Source organism: Oncorhynchus nerka, linkage group LG24 (assembly GCF_034236695.1).
Source record: "Oncorhynchus nerka isolate Pitt River linkage group LG24, Oner_Uvic_2.0, whole genome shotgun sequence".
Lineage (NCBI taxonomy): Eukaryota > Metazoa > Chordata > Actinopteri > Salmoniformes > Salmonidae > Oncorhynchus > Oncorhynchus nerka.
This window is the reverse complement of record NC_088419.1, coordinates 99,082,358-99,109,617: the sequence shown is the minus strand read 5'-3', so window position 1 is coordinate 99,109,617 and position 27,260 is coordinate 99,082,358. Positions and strand designations below refer to the sequence as shown.

Sequence of the window (27,260 nt, the reverse complement as noted above, 5' to 3'; positions counted from 1 at the left end):
CTGACTGTATCAGTCATACAACACTCCACTCTGAACACATTGCACCATGGTATTTACCCAGCAGGACCTGGTGTAAAGGGGAAGTACTCCAGTCCGCTATAAGATCTCCTCATTAGGTAAACCTCCCCAGTCCTCATTCTGGATCTACAAACACACAACCTGCCAATCAGAGAGGTTTCTCAGTGGTCAGCTGAGCAGAGAAAAAAACTTCGGGGAGGTTCTCTTATACACTGTTGAACCAATCCAGTAAATATGAAGGCCATGTACCCTGGGTCTGATGCTAAAGGCCATGTACCCTGGGTCTGATGCTAAAGGCCATGTACCCTGGGTCTGATGCTAAAGGCCATGTACCCTGGGTCTGATGCTAAAGGCCATGTACCCTGGGTCTGATGCTAAAGGCCATGTACCCTGGGTCTGATGCTAAAGGCCATGTACCCTGGGTCTGATGCTAAAGGCCATGAACCCTGGGTCTGATGCTAAAGGCCATGAACCCTGGGTCTGATGCTAAAGGCCATGAACCCTGGGTCTGATGCTAAAGGCCATGTACCCTGGGTCTGATGCTAAAGGCCATGTACCCTGGGTCTGATGCTAAAGGCCATATACCCTGGGTCTGATGCTAAAGGCCATGTACCCTGGGCCTGATGCTAAAGGCCATGAACCCTGGGTCTGATGCTAAAGGCCATGAACCCTGGGTCTGATGCTAAAGGCCATGAACCCTGGGTCTGATGCTAAAGGCCATGTACCCTGGGTCTGATGCTAAAGGCCATGTACCCTAGGTCTGATGCTAAAGGCCATGTACCCTGGGTCTGATGCTAAAGGCCATGTACCCTGGGTCTGATGCGAAAGGCCATGTACCCTGGGTCTGATGCGAAAGGCCATGTACCCTGGGTCTGATGCTAAAGGCTATGTGGTCTGGCTCCTGCAGGGTTAATGGACTGTACCCTGGGTCTGATGCTAAAGGCTATGTACCCTGGGTCTGATGCTAAAGGCTATATATATATACTGTACCTGGGAAGAGATGGATCTGAAAGTCTATATTCTGTAAACCATAGCATAGAAAACAAGGCAGTAAGGAGAGAGTGAGCGAGAGAGAGATGTCTGGGTTATCGTAGATTAGAGAGGTCCCTGTCTTGGGGTCAGTGAGGTATTTTACCTCCTGCAGTAGGTCAGCTTGTTCTATAGCCTTTAGTACATTCTTCTTAGACGTGTCCTGAGCCTCTCCTCCCAGCAAGAACTCATCCAGGATGAAGTAGGCCTTCTCAAAGTTAAATATGATGTCCAGCTCACACACCTAGAGCACACACACACACACACACACACACACACACACACACACAGTGGTGGAAAAAGTACCCATTTGTCAAAGATCCCTTAATAAAAAATGACAGGTGAAGCAAGGTAATGTTTCCCACATTTTCAGACAACTAAACAACTATTGATTTAGAACTACGTAAAGTTACCACAATGCCTCCACTTTTCCACGCGGGACCGGTATGAACATGTGCACTCAGTCTGCAAGTGGCTCTGGATAAGAGCATCCACTAAATAACTCAAATGTCAAATGTATAAATGTGTGTAGAAGAAAAATGTTGACTAACATAACCCTAGATACACCAATGTTGACAAAACATCATACAGTCCTCGCTAGCCTAACTTCCTTTCATGGGCCACGTTAGCTAGTTGACATTAGCCTTCTACATCTAGCTACATATTGAACTTCCATCCTCTCAGGCCAGGGGCACAACAATGTATGCATTAATGGTTGGATCAGAATCACTGTTATAATCATTAGAGAGTAGGGAATAGAGAGTAGGGGATAGAGAATAGAGAGTAGAGAGTAGGGAGTAGGGAATAGAGAGTAGGTAATAGAGAGTAGATAATAGAGAGTAGATAATAGAGAGTAGGTAATAGAGAGTAGGTAATAGAGAGTAGGTAATAGAGAGTAGGGAGTAGGGAATATGGAATAGGGAATAGAGAGTAGGGAATAGAGCGTAGGGAGTAGAGAATAGGGAGTAGGGAATAGGGAGTAGGGAATAAAGAGTAGAGAATAGATGGATACGTACACTGCCAAAGTACTTATCCAGTAGTTCCACATATCTGTGGATGATCTCTAGTGTGATCAGCTCGTTGTCCTGGTTCTCTATGGCACAGCAGAAATACAGGCTGGCATACCTGAAACCCCCCACACACACACCTGTTAATAACACTCACAGCTTGGTGTCCTGGTCCTCGATGGCACAGCAGAAACAGAATAACAACATGGGAGCATGAGGAACAGGACAGAGCTGAGTCTGTCGAGATGGAGGAGGTGAGAGAGGGATGGAGTTGGTATGGCACTGTTGGCAAAGCTCTCTGTCACTCTCTCCTCTCCTCCCACTCTCCTCTGCCTCTCCCTTCCCCTCTCCTCCTCTGCTCTGCCACTCCCCTCTACTCCCCTGTCCTCCTCCCCTCTCCCCTCTGCCTCTCCTCATCCCCTCTGCCTCCTCCTCTACCTCTCCACTCCCCTGTTCTCCTCTCCCATCTCCTCCCCCTTCTCTCTCCTCCCCTCCTCTCCTTTGCCTCTCCCTTCCTCCTCTGCCTCTATTTTCATCTGCCTCTCCCCTCGCCTCATCTCATCTGCCTCTCCTCTCCCTTCATCTGCCTCTCCCCCTCCTCATCTGCCTCTCCCCTCTCCACTCCTGTTCTCCTCTCCTCTCTCCTCTCCTCCCCCTTCCCTCTGCTCTCCCCTCCTCTGCCTCTCCTTTCATTGGACTCTCCTTTCCCTTCATCTGCCTCTCCTCTGATCTGCCCTCTCCCCCTCCCTCTGCCTCTCCCCTGCCTCTATTTCTCCCCTTTTTCTCCCCCCCTCTGCCCATCCTCTCCTCTCTCATCAGCATTCAGAGACTTGTCCCGAAGCCACTCCTGCATTGTTTTGAATGTGTGTAGAATAATCAAAAATATGAAATAACACATATGGAATCATAACCAAAAAAGTTAATTAAATCAAAATATATTTTATTTTTGAGATTCTTCAAATACCCTAATTTTGCCTTGATGACAGCTTTGCACACTCTTAACCAGCTTCACCTGGAATGTTTTTCCAACAGTCTTGAAGGAGTTCCCACACATGCTGAGCACTTGTTGGATGCTTTTCCTTCACTCTGTGGTCCGACTCATCCCAAATCATCTCAATTTGGTTGAGGTCGGGTGATTGTTGAGGCCAGGTCATCTGATGCAGCACTCCATCACGCTCCTTCTTGGTAAAATAGCCCTTACACAGCCTGGAGGTGTGTTGGGTCATTGTCCTGTTGAAAAACAAATGATAGTCCTACTAAGCGCAAACCCGATGGGATGGTGTATCACTGCAGAATGCTGTGGTAGCCATGCTGGTTAAGTGTGCCTTGATTTCTAAATAAATCACAGGTAGTGTCACCAGCAAAGCACCCCTACATCATAACACCTCCTCCTCCATGCTTCACGGTGAGAAATACACGTGCTGAGATCATCCGTTCACCCAAACCGCATCTCACAATGACACGGCAGTTGAAACCCCCCAAAAAAATAAAAATCCAATTTGGACTCCAGACCAGAGGACAAATTTCCACCAATCTAATTAATGTCCATTGCTCATGTTTCTTCATGCAGGTGAGTCTCTTCTTCTTATTGGTGTCCTTTAGTAGTAGTTTCATTGCAGCAATTCGACCATGAAGGCCTGATTCACTCAAGTCTCCTCAGAACAGTTGATGTTGAGATGTATGTTACTTGAACTCTGTGAAGCATTTATTTGAGGTGCAGTTAACTCTAATGAACTTATCCTCTGCAGCAGAGGTCACTCTGGGTCTTCCTTTCCTGTGGAAGTACTCATGAGAGCTAGTTTCATCATAGCGCTTGATGGTTTTTGCGACTGCACTTGAAGAAACTTTCAAAGTTCTTGAAACTTTCCGTATTGACTGACCTTCATGTCTTAAAGTAATGATGGACTGTCATTTCTCTTTGCTTATTTGAGCTGTTCTTGCCATAATATGGACTTGGTCTTTTACCAAATAGGGCTTCTTCTGTATACCCCCCCGCCACCTTACCTTATCACAACACAACTGATTGGCTCAAATGCATTAAGAAGGAAAGAAATTCCACAAATGAACTTTTAGAAGGCACACCTGTTAATTGAAATGCATTCCAGGTGACAACCTTATGAATCTGGTTGAGAGAATGCCAAGAGTGTGCAAAGCTGTCATCAAGACCTATTTGAAGAATCGCAAATATTACATATATTTAGATTTGTTTAACACTTTTTTGGTTACAACACGATTCCTACATGTGTTACTACTTGTGTTATGTCATAGTTTTGATGTCTTCACTATTATTCTACAATTGAGAAAATAGTACAAATAAAGAAAAAGCCTTGAATGAGTAGGTGTGTCCAACTGTAAAACTTTTGACCGGTAGTGTACATTTGCAAAAATAAATTACAACCTGTTTTCACTTTAGTCATTATGGTGTATTGTGTATAGATTGATGAGGAAAAATGTTTTATTTAATCTATTTTTAGAACAACACTGTAACCTAACAAAATGTTGAAAAAGTCAAGGGGTCTGAATACTTTCCGGATGCACCACATGCCTACCAGCAGCATACCACCCTGCATTCCACTGCTGACTTGCCTCTGAAGCTAAGCAGGGTCAGTCCCAGATGCTGCTGGAAGTAGAGGGCCAGTAAGAGGCACTTTCCTCCGGTCTAATTTTTTTTATTCCAATACCTCTGGGTAGTGATTGGGGATATAGCCCTGTGTAAGGTTCCGTCTTTTGGATGGGACTTTAATGTAGTATTTTAAACTTTAAACTGGTATTTTACATAATGTCGCCGGAGGGGATAGCTGCCATTTTACGGGCTCCAAACCAACTATTCTATTTGTTTTCTCGCTTTGTTTGTAACTTATTTTGTACATACAGTGGGGCAAAAAAGTATTTAGTCAGCCACCAATTGTGCAAGTTCTCCCACTTAAAATTATGAGAGAGGCCTGTAATTTTCATCATAGGTACACTTCAACTATGACAAACAATATGAGAAAAAAATACAGAAAATCACATGGTAGGATTTTTTATGAATTTATTTGCAAATTATGGTGGAAAATAAGTATTTGGTCAATAACAAAAGTTTCTCAATACTTTGTTATATACCCTTTGTTGGCAATGACAGAGGTCAAACATTTTCTGTAAGTCTTCACAAGGTTTTCACACACTGTTGCTGGTATTTTGGCCCATTCCTCCATGTAGATCTCCTCTAGAGCAGTGATGTTTTGGGGCTGTTGCTGGGCAACATAGACTTTCAACTCCCTCCAAAGATTTTCTATGGGGTTGAGATCTGGAGACTGGCTAGGCCACTCCAGGACCTTGAAATGCTTCTTACGAAGCCACTCCTTCGTTGCCCGGGCGGTGTGTTTGTGATCATTGTCATGCTGAAAGACCCAGCCACGTTTCATCTTCAATGCCCTTGCTGATGGAAGGAGGTTTTCACTCAAAATCTCACGATACATGGCCCCATTCATTCTTTCCTTTACACAGATCAGTCGTCCTGGTCCCTTTGCAGAAAAACAGCCCCAAAGCATGTTTCCACCCCCATGCTTCACAGTAGGTATGGTGTTCTTTGGATGCAACTCAGCATTCTTTGTCCTCCAAACATGACGAGTTGAGTTTTTACCAAAAAGTTATATTTTGGTTTCATCTGACCATATGACATTCTCCCAATCTTCTTCTGGATCATCCAAATGCTCTCTAGCAAACTTCAGACAGGCCTGGACATGTACTGGCTTAAGCAGGAGGACACGTCTGGCACTGCAGGATTTGAGTCCCTGGTGGCGTAGTGTGTTACTGATGGTAGGCTTTGTTACTTTGGTCCCAGCTCTCTGCAGGTCATTCACTAGGTCCCCCCGTGTGGTTCTGGGATTTTTGCTCACCGTTATAATTTTGACCCCACGGGGTGAGATCTTGCGTGGAGCCCCAGATCGAGGGAGATTATCAGTGGTCTTGTGTGTCTACCATTTCCTGATAATTGCTCCCACAGTTGATTTCTTCAAACCAAGCTGCTTACCTATTGCAGATTCAGTCTTCCCAGCCTGGTGCAGGTCTACAATTTTGTTTCTGGTGTCCTTTGACAGCTCTTTGGTCTTGGCCATAGTGGAGTTTAGAGTGTGACTGTTTGAGGTTGTGGACAGGTGTCTTTTATACTGATAACAAGTTCAAACAGGTGCCATTAATACAGGTAACGAGTGCAGGACAGAGGAGCCTCTTAAAGAAGTTACAGGTCTGTGAGAGCCAGAAATCTTGCTTGTTTGTTGGTGACCAAATACTTATTTTCCACCATAATTTGCAATGACAGAGGTCAATTCATTAAAAATCCTACAATGTGATTTTCTGGATTTTTTTCTCATTTTGTCTGTCATAGTTGAAGTGTACCTATGATGAACATTACAGGCCTCTCTCATCTTTTTAAATGGGGAACTTGCACAATTGGTGGCTGACTAAATACTTTTTTGCCCCACTGTAGTGTTGCTGCTACCGTCTCTTTTGACCGAAAATACCTTCTGGATATCAGAACAGCGATTACTCACCTCAAACTGGTCGAAGATTTTTTTTCGTTAATGTGAAGGATATACTGTTTCCCCAAGACCAAGCCCAAATCCCCGTCATCCGCATGAAGAAAAGACAGAAATAAAGAGTCGGGGTGCCTTTTGAGAATTCGTCAGCGAGTGGGTAAACCACCTTTACCATCCGTTCTATTGGCCAACGTGCAATCACTGGAAAATAAACTGGATGATCTATGATCGAGACTATCCTACCAACAGGACATTAAAAACTGTCATGTATTATGTTTCACCAAGTCATGACTGAACGAAGACACAGAGAATATATAGCTGGCTAGGTTTTCCATGCATTGAGCAGCTACGTCTGGTAAGACAAGGGGTGGAGGTGTGTGTCTATTTGTAAATAACAGCTGGTGTGCAATGTCTAATATTAAAGAAGTCTCGGGGTATTACTTACCTGACGTAGAGTACCTCATGATAAGCTGTAGACCACACTATCTATATTATTCGTAGCCGTCTATTTACCACCACAAGCCGATGCTGGTACTAAGACCCCACTCAGCGAGCTGTAGAAGGCCATAAGCAAACAAGAAAATGCTCATCCAGAAGCGGCGCTCCTAGTGGCCGGGGACTTTAATGCAGGCAAACTTAAATCCTTAACTTAAGTGTCAATACAGAACTAAGATTGAATCCTACAACACCGGCTCTGACACTCGTTGAATGTGGCAGGGCTTGAAAACTATTACAGACTACAAAGGGAAACCCAGCAGTGACCTGCCCAGTGACGTGAGCCTACCAGACGAGCTAAATGCCTTTTATGCTCGTTTCCAGGGAAGCAACACTGAAGCATGCATGAGAGCACCAGCTGTTCCGGTCGACAGTGTTATCACACTCCGTAGCCGATGTGATCAAGACCTTTAAACAGGTCAACATTCACAAGTACGCGGGGACAGCCAGATTACCAGGACGTGCAATCAGAGCATGCGCGGACCAACTGGCAAATGTCTTCACTGACATTTTCAACCTCTCCCTGACCAAGTCTGTAATACCGACATGTTTCAATCAAACCACCATAGTCCCTGGGCCCAAGAAAGCGAAGGTAACCTACCTAAATGACTACTGACCCGTAGCACTCATGTAGGTAGCCATGAAGTGCTTTGAAAGGCTGGTCATGGCTCACATCAACACGATCATCCCAGAAACCCTAGACCCACTCCATTTCGTATACTGCCCAAACAGATCCACAGATGATGCAATCTCAATAGCACTCCACAATTCCCTTTCCCACCTGGACAAAAGGAACACCTATGTGAGAATGCTTTTCATTGACTACAGCTTAGCGTTCAACACCATAGCGCCCACAAAGCTCATCACTAAGCTAAGGACCCTGAGACTAAACACCGCCCTCTGCAACTGGATCCTGGACTTCCTGACGGGCCCCCAGGGGATAAGGTTAGGCAACAACACATCTGCCACGCTGATCCTCAACACGGTGGCCCCTCAGGGGTGCGTGCTTAGTCTCCTCCTGTACTCCCTGTTCACCCACGACTGCGTGGCCAAGCACAACTCCAACACCATCATTAAATTTGCTGACAACACAACAGTGGTAGACCTGATCACCGACAATGATGAAACGGCCTATAGGGAGGAGGTCAGAGAACTGGCACTGTGGGGCCAGGACAACAACCTCTCCCTCAACGTGAGCAAGACAAAGGAGCTGATCGTGGTGGCGCTAAAGAGGGTAGTGCGTACGGCCCAGTATATCACTGGGACCAAGCTTCCTGACATCAAGGACCTATATACTAGGCTGTGTCAGAGGAAGGCCCAAAAAATTGTCAAAGACTCCAGTCACCCAGGTCACAGACGGTTCTGTCTGCTACCACACGGCAAGTGGTACCGGAGTGCCAAGTCAAGGTCAAAGGCTTCTTAAAAGCTTCTATCCCCAAGCCATAAGACTGCTGAACAATTAAATAAATGGCCACCCAGACTATTTACATTGACCCCCCATCCCTTTGTTTTTACACTGCTGCCTGCTACTCTCTGTTTATTATCTATGCATAGTCACTTTACCACTACCTACATGTACAAATTACCTTGACTAACCTGTACCCCCACACACTGACTCGGTAACGGTACTCTCTGTATACAGCCTCGTTATTGTTATTTCAGTGTTACTTTTTATAATTTTTTATAATATTTTAATCTCCATCTTAACTCATCTTACTCCCTCTTATCAATGTTTCAGTAGACCTGCTCCCTCTTATCAATGTTTCAGTAGAACTGCTCCCTCTTAACAATGTTTCAGTAGAACTGCTCCCTCTTAACAATGTTTCAGTAGAACTGCTCCCTCTTATCAATGTTTCAGTAGACCTGCTCCCTCTTATCAATGTTTCAGTAGACCTGCTCCCTCTTATCAATGTTTCAGTAGACCTGCTCCCTCTTAACAATGTTTCAGTAGACCTGCTCCCTCTTATCAATGTTTCAGTAGACCTGCTCCCTCTTATCAATGTTTCAGTAGACCTGCTCCCTCTTAACAATGTTTCAGTAGACCTGCTCCCTCTTATCAATGTTTCAGTAGACCTGCTCCCTCTTAACAATGTTTCAGTAGACCTGCTCCCTCTTATCAATGTTTCAGTAGACCTGCTCCCTCTTATCAATGTTTCAGTAGACCTGCTCCCTCTTAACAATGTTTCAGTAGACCTGCTCCCTCTTAACAATGTTTCAGTAGACCTGCTCCCTCTTAACAATGTTTCAGTAGAACTGCTCCCTCTTATCAATGTTTCAGTAGACCTGCTCCCTCTTAACAATGTTTCAGTAGAACTGCTCCCTCTTAACAATGTTTCAGTAGACCTGCTCCCTCTTAACAATGTTTCAGTAGACCTGCTCCCTCTTAACAATGTTTCAGTAGACCTGCTCCCTCTTATCAATGTTTCAGTAGACCTGCTCCCTCTTATCAATGTTTCAGTAGACCTGCTCCCTCTTAACAATGTTTCAGTAGACCTGCTCCCTCTTATCAATGTTTCAGTAGAACTACTCCCTCTTATCAATGTTTCAGTAGAACTACTCCCTCTTATCAATGTTTCAGTAGAACTACTCCCTCTTATCAATGTTTCAGTAGAACTACTCCCTCTTATCAATGTTTCAGTAGAACTACTCCCTCTTATCAATGATACATATATTAAACATAAGAATGAGTGTGAGTTGTCGTCACAACCCGGCTCATGGGAAGTGACAAAGAGCTCTTATAGGACCAGGGCACAAATAATAATAATCAACAATTTTGCTCTTTATTTAGCCATCTTACATATAAAACCTTATTTGTTCATCAAAAATTGTGAATAACTCGCCACAGGTTAATGACATGGTTGTGCTTGAAAGGATGCACATAACTCTGTATAACTTTGCATTGGAGAGAGTCTCAGTCTTAAATATTTTTCCACACACAGTCTGTGCCTGTATTTGGTTTTCATGCTAGTGAGGGCCGAGAATCCACTCCCACATAGCTACGTGGTTGCAAAGGGCATCAGTGTCTTAACTTCTTGGTGACAGGGAGCAGTATTTTCACGTCCGGATGAAATGCATGCCCAAATTCAACTGCCTGCTACTCATCCCCAGAAGATAAGATAAACTCTGACGTTTCTAAAACTGTTTGAATCATGTCTGTGAGTATAACAGAACCTATTTAGCAGGTGAAACCCAGAGGACAAACCATTCAATGGGCTTTCATTGGGAATCCAGATTTCTAAGGGACCTTCTTGCAGTTCCTATCGCTTCCACTGGATGGCAACAGTCTTTAGAAATTGGTTGAGGTTATTCCTTTGTGTAATGAAGAAGTAGGGCCATCTTGAACGAGGGTCACTTCATGTGTTACTGTTAGATAGAGGCGCGTGACCAGAAAGCTAGCTACAGTTTGTTTTCCTCCTGTATTGAACACAGATCATCCAGTCTTCAATTTTATCGATTATTTACGTTAAAAAATCCCTAAAGTTGTATTACAAAAATAGTTTGAAATGTTTTGGCAAAGTTTACAGGTAACTTTTGAGATATTTTGTAGTCACGTTGTGCAAGTTGGAACCGGTGTTTTTCTGGATCAAACGCGCCAAATAAATTGACATTTTGGATATATATCGACGGAATTAATCGAACAAAGTACCATTTGTGATGTTTATGGGACATATTGGAGTGCCAACAGAAGAAGCTCGCCAAAGGTAAGGCATGAATTATATTTGTATTTCTGCGTTTTGTGTCGCGCCTGCAGGGTTGAAATATGGTTTCTCCTCTTTGTTTATGGAGGTGCTAGCCTCAGATAATAGCATCGTTTGCTTTCGCCAAAAAGCCTTTTTGAAATCTGACATGTTGGCTGGATTCACAACAAGTGTAGCTTTAAATTTGCTATCTTACATGTGTGATTTAATGAAAGTTTGATTTTTATAGTAATTTATTTGAATTTGGCGCTCTGCATTGTCCGCTAGCGTCCCACATATCCCAGAGATGTTAACAGCATTATTTGCCAAGGCAGGATACTCTGAGCGCAGCCCTATCCAGAAATCTGTCAGTGGCTTCTGATTAAACTCAATTTTCACAGAACAGCTTATTGCAATTTCAATGAGGCTCTCTTGTTCAGATATCGGTAAGTGGACTGGAGGCAGGACATGAAAGGGATAACGAATCCAGTTGTTTGTGTCGTCCGTTTCGGGAAAGTACCTGCGTAATTGCTCACCCAACTCAGTCAGGTGCTTCGCTATATCACATTTGACATTGTCCGTAAGCTTGAGTTAATTTGCACACAAAAAATCATACAATGATGGAAAGACCTGTGTGTTGTCCTTGTTAATGCAGACAGAGAAGAGCTACAACCTGTGTGTTGTTCTTGTTAATGTAGACAGAGAAGAGCTCCAACCTGTGTGTTGTCCTTGTTAATGCAGACAGAGAAGAGCTCCAACCTGTGTGTTGTCCTTGTTAATGCAGACAGAGAAGAGCTACAACCTGTGTGTTGTCCTTGTTAATGCAGACAGAGAAGAGCTCCAACCTGTGTGTTGTCCTTGTTAATGCAGACAGAGAAGAGCTCCAACCTGTGTGTTGTTCTTGTTAATGTAGACAGAGAAGAGCTCCAACCTGTGTGTTGTCCTTGTTAATGCAGACAGAGAAGAGCTCCAACCTGTGTGTTGTCCTTGATAATGCAGACAGAGAAGAGCTCCAACCTGTGTGTTGTCCTTGTTAATGCAGACAGAGAGGGGCTCCAACCTGTGTGTTGTCCTTGTTAATGCAGACAGAGAAGAGCTCCAACCTGTGTGTTGTCCTTGTTAATGCAGACAGAGAGGAGCTACAACCTGTGTGTTGTCCTTGTTAATGCAGACAGAGAAGAGCTCCAACCTGTGTGTTGTCTTTGTTAATGCAGACAGAGAAGGGCTCCAACCTGTGTGTTGTCCTTGTTAATGCAGACAGAGAAGAGCTACAACCTGTGTGTTGTCCTTGTTAATGCAGACAGAGAAGAGCTCCAACCTGTGTGTTGTCCATGTTAATGCAGACAGAGAGGGGCTCCAACCTGTGTGTTGTCCTTGTGAATGCAGACAGAGAGGGGCTCCAACCTGTGTGTTGTCCTTGTTAATGCAGACAGAGAAGAGCTCCAACCTGTGTGTTGTCCTTGTTAATGCAGACAGAGAAGAGCTCCAACCTGTGTGTTGTCCTTGTTAATGTAGACAGAGAGGAGCTCCAACCTGTGTGTTGTCCTTGTTAATGCAGACAGAGAAGAGCTCCAACCTGTGTGTTGTCCTTGTTAATGCAGACAGAGAAGAGCTCCAACCTGTGTGTTGTCCTTGTTAATGCAGACAGAGAAGAGCTCCAACCTGTGTGTTGTCCTTGTTAATGCAGACAGAGAAGAGCTCCAACCTGTGTGTTGTCCTTGTTAATGCAGACAGAAAAGAGCTCCAACCTGTGTGTTGTTCTTGTTAATGCAGACAGAGAAGAGCTCCAACCTGTGTGTTGTCCTTGTTAATGCAGACAGAAAAGAGCTCCAACCTGTGTGTTGTTCTTGTTAATGCAGACAGAGAAGAGCTTCTCCAACCTGTGTGTTGTCCTTGTTAATGCAGACAGAGAAGAGCTTCAACCTGTGTGTTGTCTTTGTTAATGCAGACAGAAAAGAGCTCCAACCTGTGTGTTGTCCTTGTTAATGCAGACAGAGAAGAGCTCCAACCTGTGTGTTGTCTTTGTTAATGCAGACAGAAAAGAGCTCCAACTTCTTAATCATAGCCTCAACTTTGTCACGCATATTGAATGTAGTTGCGGAGAGTCCCTGTAATCCTAGATTCAGATCATTCAGGCGAAAAAAACATCACCCAGATAGGCCAGTCATGTGAGAAACTCGTCATCGTGCAAGTGGTCAGACAAGAGAAAATTATGGTCAGTAAAGAAAACTTAAAACTCGGCTCTCAATTTAAAAAAAACGTGTCAATACTTTGCCCCTTGAAAACCAGCGCTCTTCTATATGTTGTAAAAGCGCTACCCTTATCATTGCATAATGCAGAAAATACACGAGAGTTCCGGGGCCTTGCTTTAATAAAAGTTAACCATTTTCACTGTAGTGTCCAAAACGTCTTTCAAGCTGGCAGGTATTCCCTTGGCAGCAAGAGCCTCTCGGTGGATGCTGCAGTGTGCCCAAGTGGCGTCGGGAGCAACAGCTTGCATGCGTGTTACCACTCCACTATGTCTCCCTGTCATGGCTTTTTTGCCATCAGTACCGATACCAACACATCTTGACCACCAAAGTCCATTTGATGTCACAAAGCTGTCCAATACTTTAAAAATATCCTCTCCTGTTGTCCTGGTTTCCAGTGGTTTGTAGAAGAGGATGTTTTCCTTAATTGACCCCCATAAAGGTAACGGGCATATACCAGGAGCTGTGCCAGGCCCGCCACGTCTGTTGACTCATCCAGCTGTAACGCATAGAATTCACTGGCTTGTATGCGAAGCAGTAATTGTTTCAAAACATCTCCTGCCATGTCACTGATGCGTTGTGAAACAGTGTTGTTTGATGAAGGATTGTCTGTATAGTTTTTTGGGCCTTTTCCCCCAGCATTGTCCCAGCCATATCCGCGGCAGCGGGAAGAATGAAGTCCTCCACAATAGTATGGGGCTTGCCTGTCCTAGCCACTCGGTAGCTCACCATATAAGACGCTTCCAGCCCCTTCTTATTAATGGTATCTGTTGCTTTTATACATGTCTTACTACTCGAAAGTAGTCTTTAATCTCGCTCAAAAAACTCCCGTGGCTTACTTCTCAAATTGTCATGTTTCATTTCCAAAACGGAACCCAAAACGGCTATGCTCGTGCGCCATCGTGCGTAAATGTATTTTGTCCCCCCACACTAAACGCGATCACGACACGCAGGTTAAAATATCAAAACAAACTCTGAACCAATTACATTTATTTGGGGACAGGTCGAAAAGCATTAAACCTTTATGGCAATTTAGCTAGTTAGCTTGCACTTGCTATCTAATTTGCCCAATTTAGCTAGCTTGCTGTTGCTAGCTAATCTGTCCTGGGACATAAACATTGAGTTGTTATTTTACCTGAAGTGCACAAGGTCCTCTACTCCGACAATTAAGCCACACATAAAACAGTCAACCGAATATTTTCTAGTCATCTCTCCTCCTTCTAGGCTTTTTCTTCTCGACTTTATATTGTGATTGGCAACTTACATAAATTAGGTGCATTACCGCCACTGACCTCATTCGTCTTTCAGTCACCCACGTGGGTATACCCAATGAGGAGATGCTTCTATAAACCAATGAGGAGATGGGAGAGGCAGGACTTGCAGCGCGATCTGCGTCAGAAATAGAACTTACTTTTATTTTAGCGCCTGGCAACGCAGACGCTCGTTGGCTCACGCGAGCAATAATTGAATAATATAGATTACTACATTTATTTTGCAGCGCACGAGACGAGAGCGGTGTAGTCAATGTCCGCACAAGAGTGAAGGTTTCCCGCAAGAGAGTAATGGTTAACTGACTTAAATGTAAAAATGACTTAAATGTTAATGTGATTGGATGTTAATTATTTGACTAACTGTATTTGACATTGTGTTGCTATTTTGCTGAACACTAGATTACTTTAATTAGATTTTTGGCAGTGAAAAGAGGCTACTCAGGCGGGAAAGAAAAAAAAAACTCACCCAAATGTATATCCCCATTGGAAAATATAAATGTACTGTTTGAAACATGATATTTTTATGTGAATCACATTTTTATTTGGCGTACCCCCAACAGCATTGGATTACCTGCTCTATGGGAATTCGCTAGTACTTTGTTAGCATAAAGAATAAATAATAAATAACAGCCCTTGTGTACACTGCAGGTAATACTGTATACCCTCGGGTGGTACAGAAACGCTATGGAAATCTGGACACCGCCCAGCTCTAATTCATTATGAAGTAATACGTGTGTATGTACGGCACAACAAATTAAGCCCAAATATATCCTGATCCGAAGATACTTTTCTGACAGTGATAAGGATGGCAACCTGTTGGGGGATGGCTTGCTTCCCAAATACCATCCTATTCCCTATATAGTGCACTACGTTTGACCAAACCAAAAGTAGTGCACTATATTCAGTTGAAGTCGGAAGTTTACACACACCTTAGCCAAATACATTTAAACTCAGTTTTTCACAATTCCTGACATTTAATCCTAGTAAAAATTCCCTGTCTTAGGTCAGTTTGATCACCACTTTATTTAATGATTTTTTCACCTATTATCACATTCCCAGTGGGTCAGAAGTTTACATACACACAATTAGTATTTGGTAGCATTGCCTTTAAATTGTTTATCTTGGGTCAAACGTTCTGGGTAGCCTTCCACAAGCTTCCCACAACCAGCAGAGCTGGTGTAACTGAGTCAGGTTTGTAGGCCTCCTTGCTCGCACACGCTTTTGCAGTTCAGCCCACACATTTTCTACAAACTTGAGGTCAGGGCTTTGTGATGGCCACTCCAATACCTTGACTAAGCCATTTTGACACAACTTTGGAAGTATGCTTGGGGTCATTGTCCATTTGGAAGACCCATTTGCGACCAAGCTTTAACTTCCTGACTGATGTCTTGAGATGTTGCTTCAATATATCCACATAATTTTCCTCCCTCATGATGCCATCTATTTTGCGAAGTGCACAAGTCCCTCCTGCAGCAAAGCACCCCCACAACATGATGCTGAGGCTTGCAATCCTCTCCATTATTCCCAATTTTCCTACAAACATAATGGTCATTATGGCCAAACAGTTCTATTTTTGTTTCATCAGACCAGAGGACATTTGGCTTTTTTATGGTGGTTTTGGAGCAGTCGCTTCTTCCTTGCTGAGCGGCCTTTCAGGTTATGTCGATATAGGACTTGTTTTACTGTGGATATAGATACTTTTGTATCTGTTTCCTCCAGCATCTTCATAAGGTCCTTTGTGGTTGTTCTGGGATTGTTTTGCACTTTTCGCACCAAAGTACGTTCATCTCTAGGAGACAGAACGTGTCTCCTTCCTGAGCGGTATGATAGCCACGTCGTCCCTTGGTGTTTATACTTGCGTACTATTGTTGTACAGATGAACGAGGTATCTTCAGGCGTTTGGAAATTGCTCCCAAGGATGAACCAGACTTGTGGAGGTCTACAATTTTTTTGAGGTCTTGGCTGATTTCTTTTGATTTTCCCATGATGAGGCACTGAGTTTGAAGGTAGGCCTTGAAATACATCCACAGGTACACCAATTGACTGAAATTATGTCAATTAGCCAATCAGAAGCTTCTGAAGCCATTACATTTTCTGGAATTTTCCAAGCTGTTTAAAGGCACAGTCAACTTAGTGTATGTAAACTTCTGACCCACTGGAATTGTGATACAGTGAATTATAAATGAAATAATCTGTCTGTAAACAATTGTTGGAAAAATTACTTGTGTCATGCACAAAGTAGATGTCCTAACCGACTTGCCAAAACTATAGTTTGTTAACAAGAAATTTGTGGAGTGATTGAAAAACATGTTTTAATGACTCCAACCTAAGTGTATGTAAACTTCTAACTTCAACTGTAGAGGACAACGTGCTTGAGCTCTATCACTACTCACCTCTTGTAAACAACCTTGAGGTCTCTCCACTCCAGAAATGAACACATCTTTGGTTTCCTAGCCAGAACCGTCTGGACCAGCTCTCTGGTAATCTTCTTCTTCTCCTTATCAGACAGAGGAACATACCACTTCTGGAGACGCAGCTTCCCCTGCCTACTGAACAGCAGCATGAACTGCATCTGGAAGAGAGGAGATAAGGAGGGATATTAGTGGAGACAGGGAGGAGAGAAGAGAAGGAGGGATATTAGTGGAGACAGGGAGGAGAGAAGAGAAGGAGGGATATTAGTGGAGACAGGGAGGAGAGAAGAGAAGGAGGGATATTAGTGGAGACAGGGAGGAGAGAAGAGAAGGAGGGATATTAGTGGAGACAGGGAGGAGAGAAGAGAAGGAGGGATATTAGTGGAGACAGGGAGGAGAGGAGAGAAGGAGGGATATTAGTGGAGACAGGGAGGAGAGAAGAGAAGGAGGGATATTAGTGGAGACAGGGAGGAGAGAAGGAGGGATATTAGTGGAGACAGGGAGGAGAGAAGGAGGGATATTAGTGGAGACAGGGAGGAGAGAAGAGAAGGAGGGACATTAGTGGAGACAGGGAGGAGAGGAGAGAAGGAGGGATATTAGTGGAGACAGGGAGGAGAGGAGAGAAGGAGGGATATTAGTGGAGACAGGGAGGAGAGGAGAGAAGGAGGGATATTAGTGGAGACAGGGAGGAGAGGAGAGAAGAGAAGGAGGGATATTAGTGGAGACAGGGAGGAGAGGAGAGAAGGAGGGATATTAGTGGAGACAGGGAGGAGAGGAGAGAAGGAGGGATATTAGCGGAGACAGGGAGGAGAGGAGAGAAGGAGGGATATTAGCGGAGACAGGGAGGAGAGGAGAGAAGGAGGGATATTAGCGGAGACAGGGAGGAGAGGAGAGAAGGAGGGACATTAGTGGAGACAGGGAGGAGAGGAGAGAAGGAGGGACATTAGTGGAGACAGGGAGGAGAGGAGAGAAGGAGGGACATTAGTGGAGACAGGGAGGAGAGAGGAGAGAAGGAGGGATATTAGTGGAGACAGGGAGGAGAGGAGAGAAGGAGGGACATTAGTGGAGACAGGGAGGAGAGAAGGAGGGACATTAGTGGAGACAGGGAGGAGAGGAGAGAAGGAGGGATATTAGTGGAGACAGGGAGGAGAGGAGAGAAGGAGGGACATTAGTGGAGACAGGGAGGAGAGGAGAGAAGGAGGGATATTAGTGGAGACAGGGAGGAGAGGAGAGAAGGAGGGACATTAGTGGAGACAGGGAGGAGAGGAGAGAAGGAGGGATATTAGTGGAGACAGGGAGGAGAGGAGAGAAGGAGGGACATCAGTGGAGACAGGGAGGAGAGAAGGAGGGACATTAGTGGAGACAGGGAGGAGAGGAGAGAAGGAGGGACATTAGTGGAGACAGGGAGGAGAGAAGGAGGGACATTAGTGGAGACAGGGAGGAGAGGAGAGAAGGAGGGACATTAGTGGAGACAGGGAGGAGAGAAGGAGGGATATTAGTGGAGACAGGGAGGAGAGGAGAGAAGAGAAGGAGGGACATTAGTGGAGACAGGGAGGAGAGAAGGAGGGACATTAGTGGAGACAGGGAGGAGAGAAGAGAAGGAGGGATATTAGTGGAGACAGGGAGGAGAGAAGGAGGGATATTAGTGGAGACAGGGAGGAGAGAAGGAGGGATATTAGTGGAGACAGGGAGGAGAGAAGAGAAGGAGGGACATTAGTGGAGACAGGGAGGAGAGGAGAGAAGGAGGGATATTAGTGGAGACAGGGAGGAGAGGAGAGAAGGAGGGATATTAGTGGAGACAGGGAGGAGAGGAGAGAAGGAGGGATATTAGTGGAGACAGGGAGGAGAGGAGAGAAGAGAAGGAGGGATATTAGTGGAGACAGGGAGGAGAGGAGAGAAGGAGGGATATTAGTGGAGACAGGGAGGAGAGGAGAGAAGGAGGGATATTAGTGGAGACAGGGAGGAGAGGAGAGAAGGAGGGATATTAGCAGAGACAGGGAGGAGAGGAGAGAAGGAGGGATATTAGCGGAGACAGGGAGGAGAGGAGAGAAGGAGGGACATTAGTGGAGACAGGGAGGAGAGGAGAGAAGGAGGGACATTAGTGGAGACAGGGAGGAGAGGAGAGAAGGAGGGACATTAGTGGAGACAGGGAGGAGAGGAGAGAAGGAGGGATATTAGTGGAGACAGGGAGGAGAGGAGAGAAGGAGGGACATTAGTGGAGACAGGGAGAGAGAAGGAGGGACATTAGTGGAGACAGGGAGGAGAGGAGAGAAGGAGGGATATTAGTGGAGACAGGGAGGAGAGGAGAGAAGGAGGGACATTAGTGGAGACAGGGAGGAGAGGAGAGAAGGAGGGATATTAGTGGAGACAGGGAGGAGAGGAGAGAAGGAGGGACATTAGTGGAGACAGGGAGGAGAGGAGAGAAGGAGGGATATTAGTGGAGACAGGGAGGAGAGGAGAGAAGGAGGGACATCAGTGGAGACAGGGAGGAGAGAAGGAGGGACATTAGTGGAGACAGGGAGGAGAGGAGAGAAGGAGGGACATTAGTGGAGACAGGGAGGAGAGAAGGAGGGACATTAGTGGAGACAGGGAGGAGAGGAGAGAAGGAGGGACATTAGTGGAGACAGGGAGGAGAGAAGGAGGGATATTAGTGGAGACAGGGAGGAGAGGAGAGAAGAGAAGGAGGGACATTAGTGGAGACAGGGAGGAGAGAAGGAGGGACATTAGTGGAGACAGGGAGGAGAGGAGAGAATCTGCCCCTAAACCCTAACCAAATAATTGTTATATTTATTCTCCCCCCTCTAGAACCAAAACGTACACTTTGGGGTTCACGATCTGTTTGACTAAATATATCTAAAAATCCTATCGACAAATCAGGTCACCCTACCGAACCTGCTATAACATACTGTAGGTCTGTCTGCTGACTTTTCGTTGCAACAGCCTAAATGCCAATCACCAAACTACCCTGCTACAACATACTGAAGGTCTGTCTGTAGGTTCTGCTCGTGATATTAAATTGCAGGCGCAGATGCTACGATTTCAAAACGATTTGGAGCACAGTTGAAAAGTTGACGCTCTGACAATACAATGAACTAATAATTATAAAGATAAAAGCAGTACTTTTCCATATGTGAGATATAAGAGGTGCCGTGAGTGTGAGAAGAGACTCGATTTCAAGTCTCATTGCAAACGGGTCTGAATAGTTATGTAAATAAGGTATCCGTTTTTAATTTTTTATTACATTTGCCAAAATTTTTAAAAAAAACATATATTTTTTTTCATTATGGGGTATTCTGTGTAGATTGATGAGTAAAACATTTTTTTAAATCAATTTTTGAATAAGGCTGTAAATGTAACAAAATGTGTAAAAAGTCAAGGGGTCTGAATACTTTCCAAAGGCACTCTAAATGATGAAATCTGCCGTGGAGATATGTATGCTGTAGCTAAGAACATAATACTAAGTGTATGTTGTGTGGCAAGCTGTTAGTAGCTCATCTGCTAATAATTTGGTCTCCCCATCATAATTTAGCCTACGGTTCAGAATTGGTGGTGCACGTGTAACCTAAAGACAGTTTTAGAGAAATGTCCTCATTGAATATTGCAAGAGCTTTCAATGTCTGCTTATTTTTTTATTAAAAATTAAATCACCTTTATTTAACCAGGTAGGCCAGTTGAGAACAAATTCTCATTTACAACTGCGACCTGGCCAAGATAAAGCAAAGCAGTGTGACACAAACAACACAGAGTTACACATGGAATAAACAAACATACAGTCAATAACGCAATAGAGAAAAAGTCTATATACAGTGTGTGCAAATGAGGTAAGATAAGGGAGGTAAGGCAATAAATAGGCCGTAGTGGCAAAATAATTACAATTTAGCAAATAAACACTGGAGTGATAGATGTGCAGAAGATGAGTGTGCAAGTAGAGATACTGGGGTGCAAAGGAGCAACAAAAAAACTGTATGGGGATGAGGTAGTTGGATGGGCTATTTACAGATGGCTATTTACAGATGTTAAGCTGGTGCTTAAAGTTAGTGAGGGAGATATGAGTCTCCAGCTTCAGCGATCTTTGCAGTTTGTTCCAGTCATTGGCAGCAGAGAACTGGAAGGCGGCCAAAGGGGGAATTGGATTTGGGGGTCACCAGTGAAATATACCTGCTGGAGTGCGTGCTACGGGTGGGTGCTGCTATGGTGACCAGTGAGCTGAGATAAGGCAGGACTTTACCTAGCAAAGACTTATAGATGACCTGGAGCCAGTGGGTTGGGCAACGAATATGAAGCGAGGGCCAGCCAATGAGAGCATACAGGTTGCAGTGGTGGGTAGTGTATGGGGCTTTGGTGACAAAACGGATGCACTGTGATAGACTGCATCCAATTTGCTTAGTAGAGTGCTGGAGGCTATTTTGTAAATGACATCGCCGAAGTCGAGGATCGGTAGGATAGTCAGTTTTACCCAGGGTATGTTTGGCAGCATGAGTGAAGGATGCTTTGTTGCGAAATAGGAAGCCAATTCTAGATTTAACTTTGGATTGGAGATGCTTGATGTGAGTCTGGAAGGAGAGTTTACAGTCTAACCAGACACCTAGGTACTTATAGATGTCCACATATTCTAAGTCAGAACCGTCCAGAGTAGTGATGCTGGACGGGCTGGCAGGTGCGGGCAGCAATCGGTTCAAGAGCATGCATTTAGTTGTACTAGCATTTAAAAGCAGTTGGGAGGCCACGGAAGGAGAGTTGTATGGCATTGAAGCTTGTCAGGAGGTTAGTTAACACAGTGTCCAAAGAAGGGCCAGAAGTCTACAGAATGGTGTCGTCTGCGTAGAGGTGGATCAGAGAATCACCAGCAGCAAGAGCGATATCATTGATGTATACAGAGAAGCGAGTCGGCCCGAGATTTTAACCCTGTGTTACCCCCATAGACTGCCAGAGGTCCGGACAACAGACCCTCCAATTTGACACACTGAACTCTGTCTGAGAAGTAGTTGGTGAACCAGGCGAGGCAGTCATTTAAGAAACCAAGGCTGTTGAGTCTGCCGATAAGAATGTGGTGATTAACAGAGTCGAAAGCCTTGGCCAGGTTGATGAATACGACTGCACAGTATTTAAGTAGGCAAGCAAAACAATGATATGCCGCCATGATATGTCGCCATTATTTATCATATGGTTCTGACTTGTGCAGGGAGAATACTGTTAGAACGCCCCATGTTCTGAATTCTGTCTCTACATTTCAAAAAGTGCTGAACAAATAGTTATAGCGGCTACTTGCTCATTAATGTCTTAAATCGAAATTACGGCTTGCCTCGTATCCACTCGTTTCCTTATGCCATAGTTTGTACATCTCAATTGTGATATTGCTTATTTAGGTCTCATTAGTATCTTATTCATAATTTTAAGCAATGGAATGATTTCAATGTTTCGCTTACTTTCTTCACGTGGAGGGGATACTATATAATGTTGTTGGATCTGTAATCATGTTTGCCAGTGACAGTCTCTTCCCATTCAAATATTTTTAACAAAAAGTACAGTAGGCTACTGTAATAGACCCATGTAATTACAGTTGATATTGCAAGCGTTGTTTTGTTTTGCGCTGTCTGTGAGTCGGTATATCATCTATAAAAGTGGATCCTCCCTCCTTTTTAGACCACATAGGCCTAATAAAATAATACATATTTTGTAGTGGCTTTGCTGGCATGCATTTTTTTTTTATGGTTGAGTTTGCACCACCAACATTGACATGTTAAAATCGTCACTGCACGTTTGAAACCCTCGCTTAAGTTTCGAGTCACAAGCATAAATTAGCATAAATAATTGAATGAGCTCGCTGGGGACAGATTGAAATCCGTCCCAACTCCAAGCGTGACCGTATAGTCTCTCCCCCACCGGCCACTACCTGGTTTCCACTAGCTTCCATAGCCACAAAGTCAGACTCACAGCCACAAAGTCCAAAAAGGCTACAGAAATGTGCTTTTTGGTCTTAATTTAAATTTAGCAGTGTGGTTACTGTTAGGTTCAAATCCAATTTTAAGAGGATAAATTGTATAAATGGGAGGAGTTTATGACTTTGGTTATGGAGGTGCATTTGTGCTGCCTTGGCCAACATAACGGAGTAACGTTATATTTGGACTTTATGTCAGCGGTAGAAACAGGCGGAGAGTTCTAAATATGTATATTAAAAGTCAAACAATATCATGCCGGAGACGACTTACCTTTCAACGTTAGTTCAATTCTTCAAGGGGTAATGATGCACTCTCACTCAATACACAGTCTGTTAGTTTGGTATTCACAGTGAATGAATACCCGTCTACTGCTCCTGTTGTCAAACGACACTACATTTACCATTGGACTCTGGGCGCTTTTACGATTTTTCATTGGTCAATAAACTCGGTTATTCCCGCCTACTCTGGGTCATGCTTTACATAATGGCCGTGTTTGGCTGTCTAGGTTCAAAATATCTTCAGCCAAGACTGTTATGTTCGTCAATCACTATATCGCCCCCAATGTCATCCTCGAATGTTGTCTGAAGATTAAAATCTGAGATATATCGATAAAGCTTTACATAATTCCTAATCAATAAAATGAAAGTATAGTAGCCTAAAAATGTCTGTCAACAGTTTGTTTCAGATGCAATGTGAAATACAAAAAGTATAACATTTCAAAGTGGTCAAGGCATTTTCAGTGCAGTAGCGCTGCCTTGTGACCGACCATCATGACACACCTGCAGCAGTATTTCCACTAGATAGCACAGCCACAAAGTCAATATTGGCTATATCGTAAAAAAATCATGAAAACAAACATTTGATTTTTGGTACAAATTTAAGGTTATGGTTAGGAATTAGTTTCGCAGTGTGGTTAAGGTTGTTTAAAATCACTTTCGAATAAGAGATACTGTAGAAATAGGCAGGGGTTTCTGACTTTGTGGCGGTGGTAACTAGTGACAACCCTGCAGCAGGTTGGTAAAACATTTATTTTATTTTATTTCACCTTTATTTAACCAGGTAGGCTAGTTGAGAACACGTTCTCATTTGCAACTGCGACCTGGCCAAGATAAAGCATAGCAGTGTGAACAGACAACACAGAGTTACACATGGAGTAAACAATTAACAAGTCAATAACACAGTAGGAAAAAAAAGAGAGTCTATATACATTGTGTGCAAAAGGCATGAGGAGGTAGGCGAATAATTACAATTTTGCAGATTAACACGGGAGTGATAAATGATCAGATGGTCATGTACAGGTAGAGATATTGGTGTGCAAAAGAGCAGAAAAGTACATAAATATAAACAGTATGGGGATGAGGTAGGTAAAATTGGGTGGGCTAGGTTAGCTGCTCAGATAGCTGATGTTTGAAGTTGGTGAGGGAGATAAAAGTCTCCAACTTCAGCGATTTTTGCAATTCGTTGCAATCATGCAAGAAATGACGAGACACTGCTCCTTAAACCACCATATTTATTTGGGAATGGAGAGCTAGGCAATGATGCAGTTGATGCAATTTCAAATGTAGAATTCTTGCCAGATTTGCCTTGGATTCAGCAGGCTACTGCCATTATACATTTGGCTAAAGATAACTTTGACACCTTCTGGAAACAGAAGATGCTACAGGAATGAGGAGTCCATCCATATCATATTGGTGCCTGGACCGATTCCACGCATTTCAAGGTCGCATTGAGACAATGTTTTATCAATGACCTAAACCCTGCTCAGATAATCCCTACCATTGTGTCGCTGAGTTGTCGTAGTACTGCTACAGATGTACATTGTCCCCGTGGCTATTGTCGGCAGTAATAATCTGCCTATGAACCAGAGTTATACTTTTAGCACTGAGACCATGTGCCCTAATAGGAAGTCCACTGTGTGCAGCTCATCCTGCGCTATCAGCTCAAACATTAATATCACTGTCATGTCTACATCTGATAAGCGTCCCAGTAAAGCAATAAAAACAATCAATCATCCTAGAAAAGCCCCAAAAAATGGTCTACGTTAATGTAGCCTAAGAAACAAGGTTAATGAAATCGATAACTTGCTAGCAACAGATAACATTCATATTGTAGCGACCCTCACAGACAGCTGTGTGTTATGTGTTAGGCTAGTAGGTGGTTGTGTTGTGCTTACCAGTACCCAGTGTTCGCGGGGTCCGACATGCCAATCAACCTGCTATCTGCCAATCACAGGAAAGCCTGGAATGTTCTGATGCCGGGCATCCTGGCGGTTGGCGGAGTGGCGTGGAGGGGGGTTGGGCAGGGGGATGGAGCATTGGAAGTTAAGACCAGGTTTAGCCTTTGTTCTCTCTCTTACGTCTGTCCTTCACAAGAGAAGGTAACGGTTAGCTGCACCATCAAGAGCACCCTGACCGGTTGCATCACCGCCTGGTATGGCAATTGCTCTGCATCCGACCGTAAGGCGCTACAGAGGGTAGTGGCTACGGCTTAGTACATCACTTGGGCCAAGCTTCCTGCCATCCAGGACCTATAGTACCAGTAAAAGTTTGGACACACCTACTCATCCAAGGGTTTTTCTTCATGTTTTCTACATTGTAGAATAATAGTGAAGACATCAAAACTATGAAATAACACAAGTAGTAACACATGTAGGAATCGTATAGTAACCAAAAAAGTGTTAAACCAATCAAAATATATTTTAGATTCTTCAAAATAGCCACCCTTTGCCTTTATGACAGCTTTGCACACTCTTGGCATTCTCTCAACCAGCTTCATGAGGTAGTCACCTGGAATGGATTTCAATTAACAGGTGTGCCTTGTTGAAAGTGAATTTGTGGAATTTCTTTCCTTCTTAATGTGTTTAAGCCAATCAGTTGTGTTGTGACAAGGTATGATGGGTATACAGGAGATAGCCCTATTTGGTAAAACACCAAGTCCATATTATGGCAAGAACAGCTCCAATAAGCAAAGAGAAACAACAGTCCATCATTACTTTAAGACATGAAGGTCAGTTACTTCGGAACAAGTTTCTTCAAGTGCAGTCGCAAAAACCAATCAAGCGCTATGATGAAACTGGCTCTCATCAGGACCGTCACAGGAAACAAATGATCAACTGCCTTTCAGCATGCTTATAGGGGAGGGCACTTAACATGCATGGTACTTCCACAAATGATTGATGATTGGCTGAAAGATATTCATAATAAAAATTGTTGGACATGTTTTGCTAGATTTCAGTGCAGCTTTTGACATTAGCTATCATAATCTGCTGTTGGAAAAACTCATGTGTTATGGCTTTACATCCCGGCTATATTGTGGATGGAGAGTTACCTGTCCAGCAGAGCAGAGGGTGTTCTTTAATGGAAGCCTCTCCAACATAGTCCAGGTAGAGTCAGGCATTCTCCAGGGCAGCTGTTTAGACCACTTACTTTTTTCAATCTTTACTAAGGACTTGCCACTGAGTAAAGCCTGTGTCTATGTATGCTGATGACTCAACACTGTACACATTTTTATTGGTTTTTTTTTTGTTGCCTTTATTTAACCAGGGAGGCCAGTTGAGAACACCTTTATTTAACCAGGTAGGCTAGTTGAGAACACCTTTATTTAACCAGGGAGGCCAGTTGAGAACACCTTTATTTAACCAGGTAGGCCAGTTGAGAACACCTTTATTTAACCAGGTAGGCCAGTTGAGAACACCTTTATTTAACCAGGGAGGCCAGTTGAGAACACCTTTATTTAACCAGGTAGGCCAGTTGAGAACACCTTTATTTAACCAGGTAGGCCAGTTGAGAACACCTTTATTTAACCAGGTAGGCCAGTTGAGAACACCTTTATTTAACCAGGTAGGCCAGTTGAGAACACCTTTATTTAACCAGGTAGGCCAGTTGAGAACACCTTTACTTAACCAGGTAGGCCAGTTGAGAACACCTTTATTTAACCAGGTAGGCCAGTTGAGAACACCTTTATTTAACCAGGTAGGCCAGTTGAGAACACCTTTATTTAACCAGGTAGGCCAGTTGAGAACACCTTTATTTAACCAGGTAGGCCAGTTGAGAACACCTTTATTTAACCAGGTAGGCCAGTTGAGAACACCTTTATTTAACCAGGTAGGCCAGTTGAGAACACCTTTATTTAACCAGGTAGGCCAGTTGAGAACACCTTTATTTAACCAGGTAGGCCAGTTGAGAACACCTTTATTTAACCAGGTAGGCCAGTTGAGAACACCTTTATTTAACCAGGTAGGCCAGTTGAGAACACCTTTATTTAACCAGGTAGGCCAGTTGAGAACACCTTTATTTAACCAGGTAGGCCAGTTGAGAACACCTTTATTTAACCAGGTAGGCCAGTTGAGAACACCTTTATTTAACCAGGTAGGCCAGTTGAGAACACCTTTATTTAACCAGGTAGGCCCGTTGAGAACACCTTTATTTAACCAGGTAGGCCAGTTGAGAACACCTTTATTTAACCAGGTAGGCCAGTTGAGAACACCTTTATTTAACCAGGAGGCCAGTTGAGAACACCTTTATTTAACCAGGTAGGCCAGTTGAGAACACCTTTATTTAACCAGGTAGGCCAGTTGAGAACACCTTTATTTAACCAGGTAGGCCAGTTGAGAACACCTTTATTTAACCAGGTAGGCCAGTTGAGAAC

The 27,260-nt window shown here is 43.9% G+C and overlaps 1 protein-coding gene across 2 annotated transcripts in view; it reads right to left on the bottom strand.

The window, feature by feature from the left end:
- Positions 1–22,997, bottom strand: part of LOC115119803 (AP-1 complex subunit sigma-2) — a 34,151-nt gene extending 11,154 nt beyond the window's left edge. Inside the window, exons 1-5 of one of the 2 annotated variants that reach the window (XM_029648678.2) lie at positions 22,884–22,997; positions 16,657–16,835; positions 2,064–2,172; positions 1,154–1,291; positions 58–144 (exon numbers count right to left, since the gene is read on the bottom strand). In XM_029648678.2, coding sequence (XP_029504538.1) covers positions 97–144; positions 1,154–1,291; positions 2,064–2,172; positions 16,657–16,835 — 474 coding nt within the window. In that variant the 5' untranslated portion in view covers positions 22,884–22,997 and the 3' untranslated portion in view covers positions 58–96. The remainder of the gene's footprint in view (positions 1–57; positions 145–1,153; positions 1,292–2,063; positions 2,173–16,656; positions 16,836–22,883) is intronic. The other variant, XM_029648679.2, reaches the window with a different exon arrangement.
- Between the last annotated feature and the right edge of the window lie 4,263 nt (positions 22,998–27,260).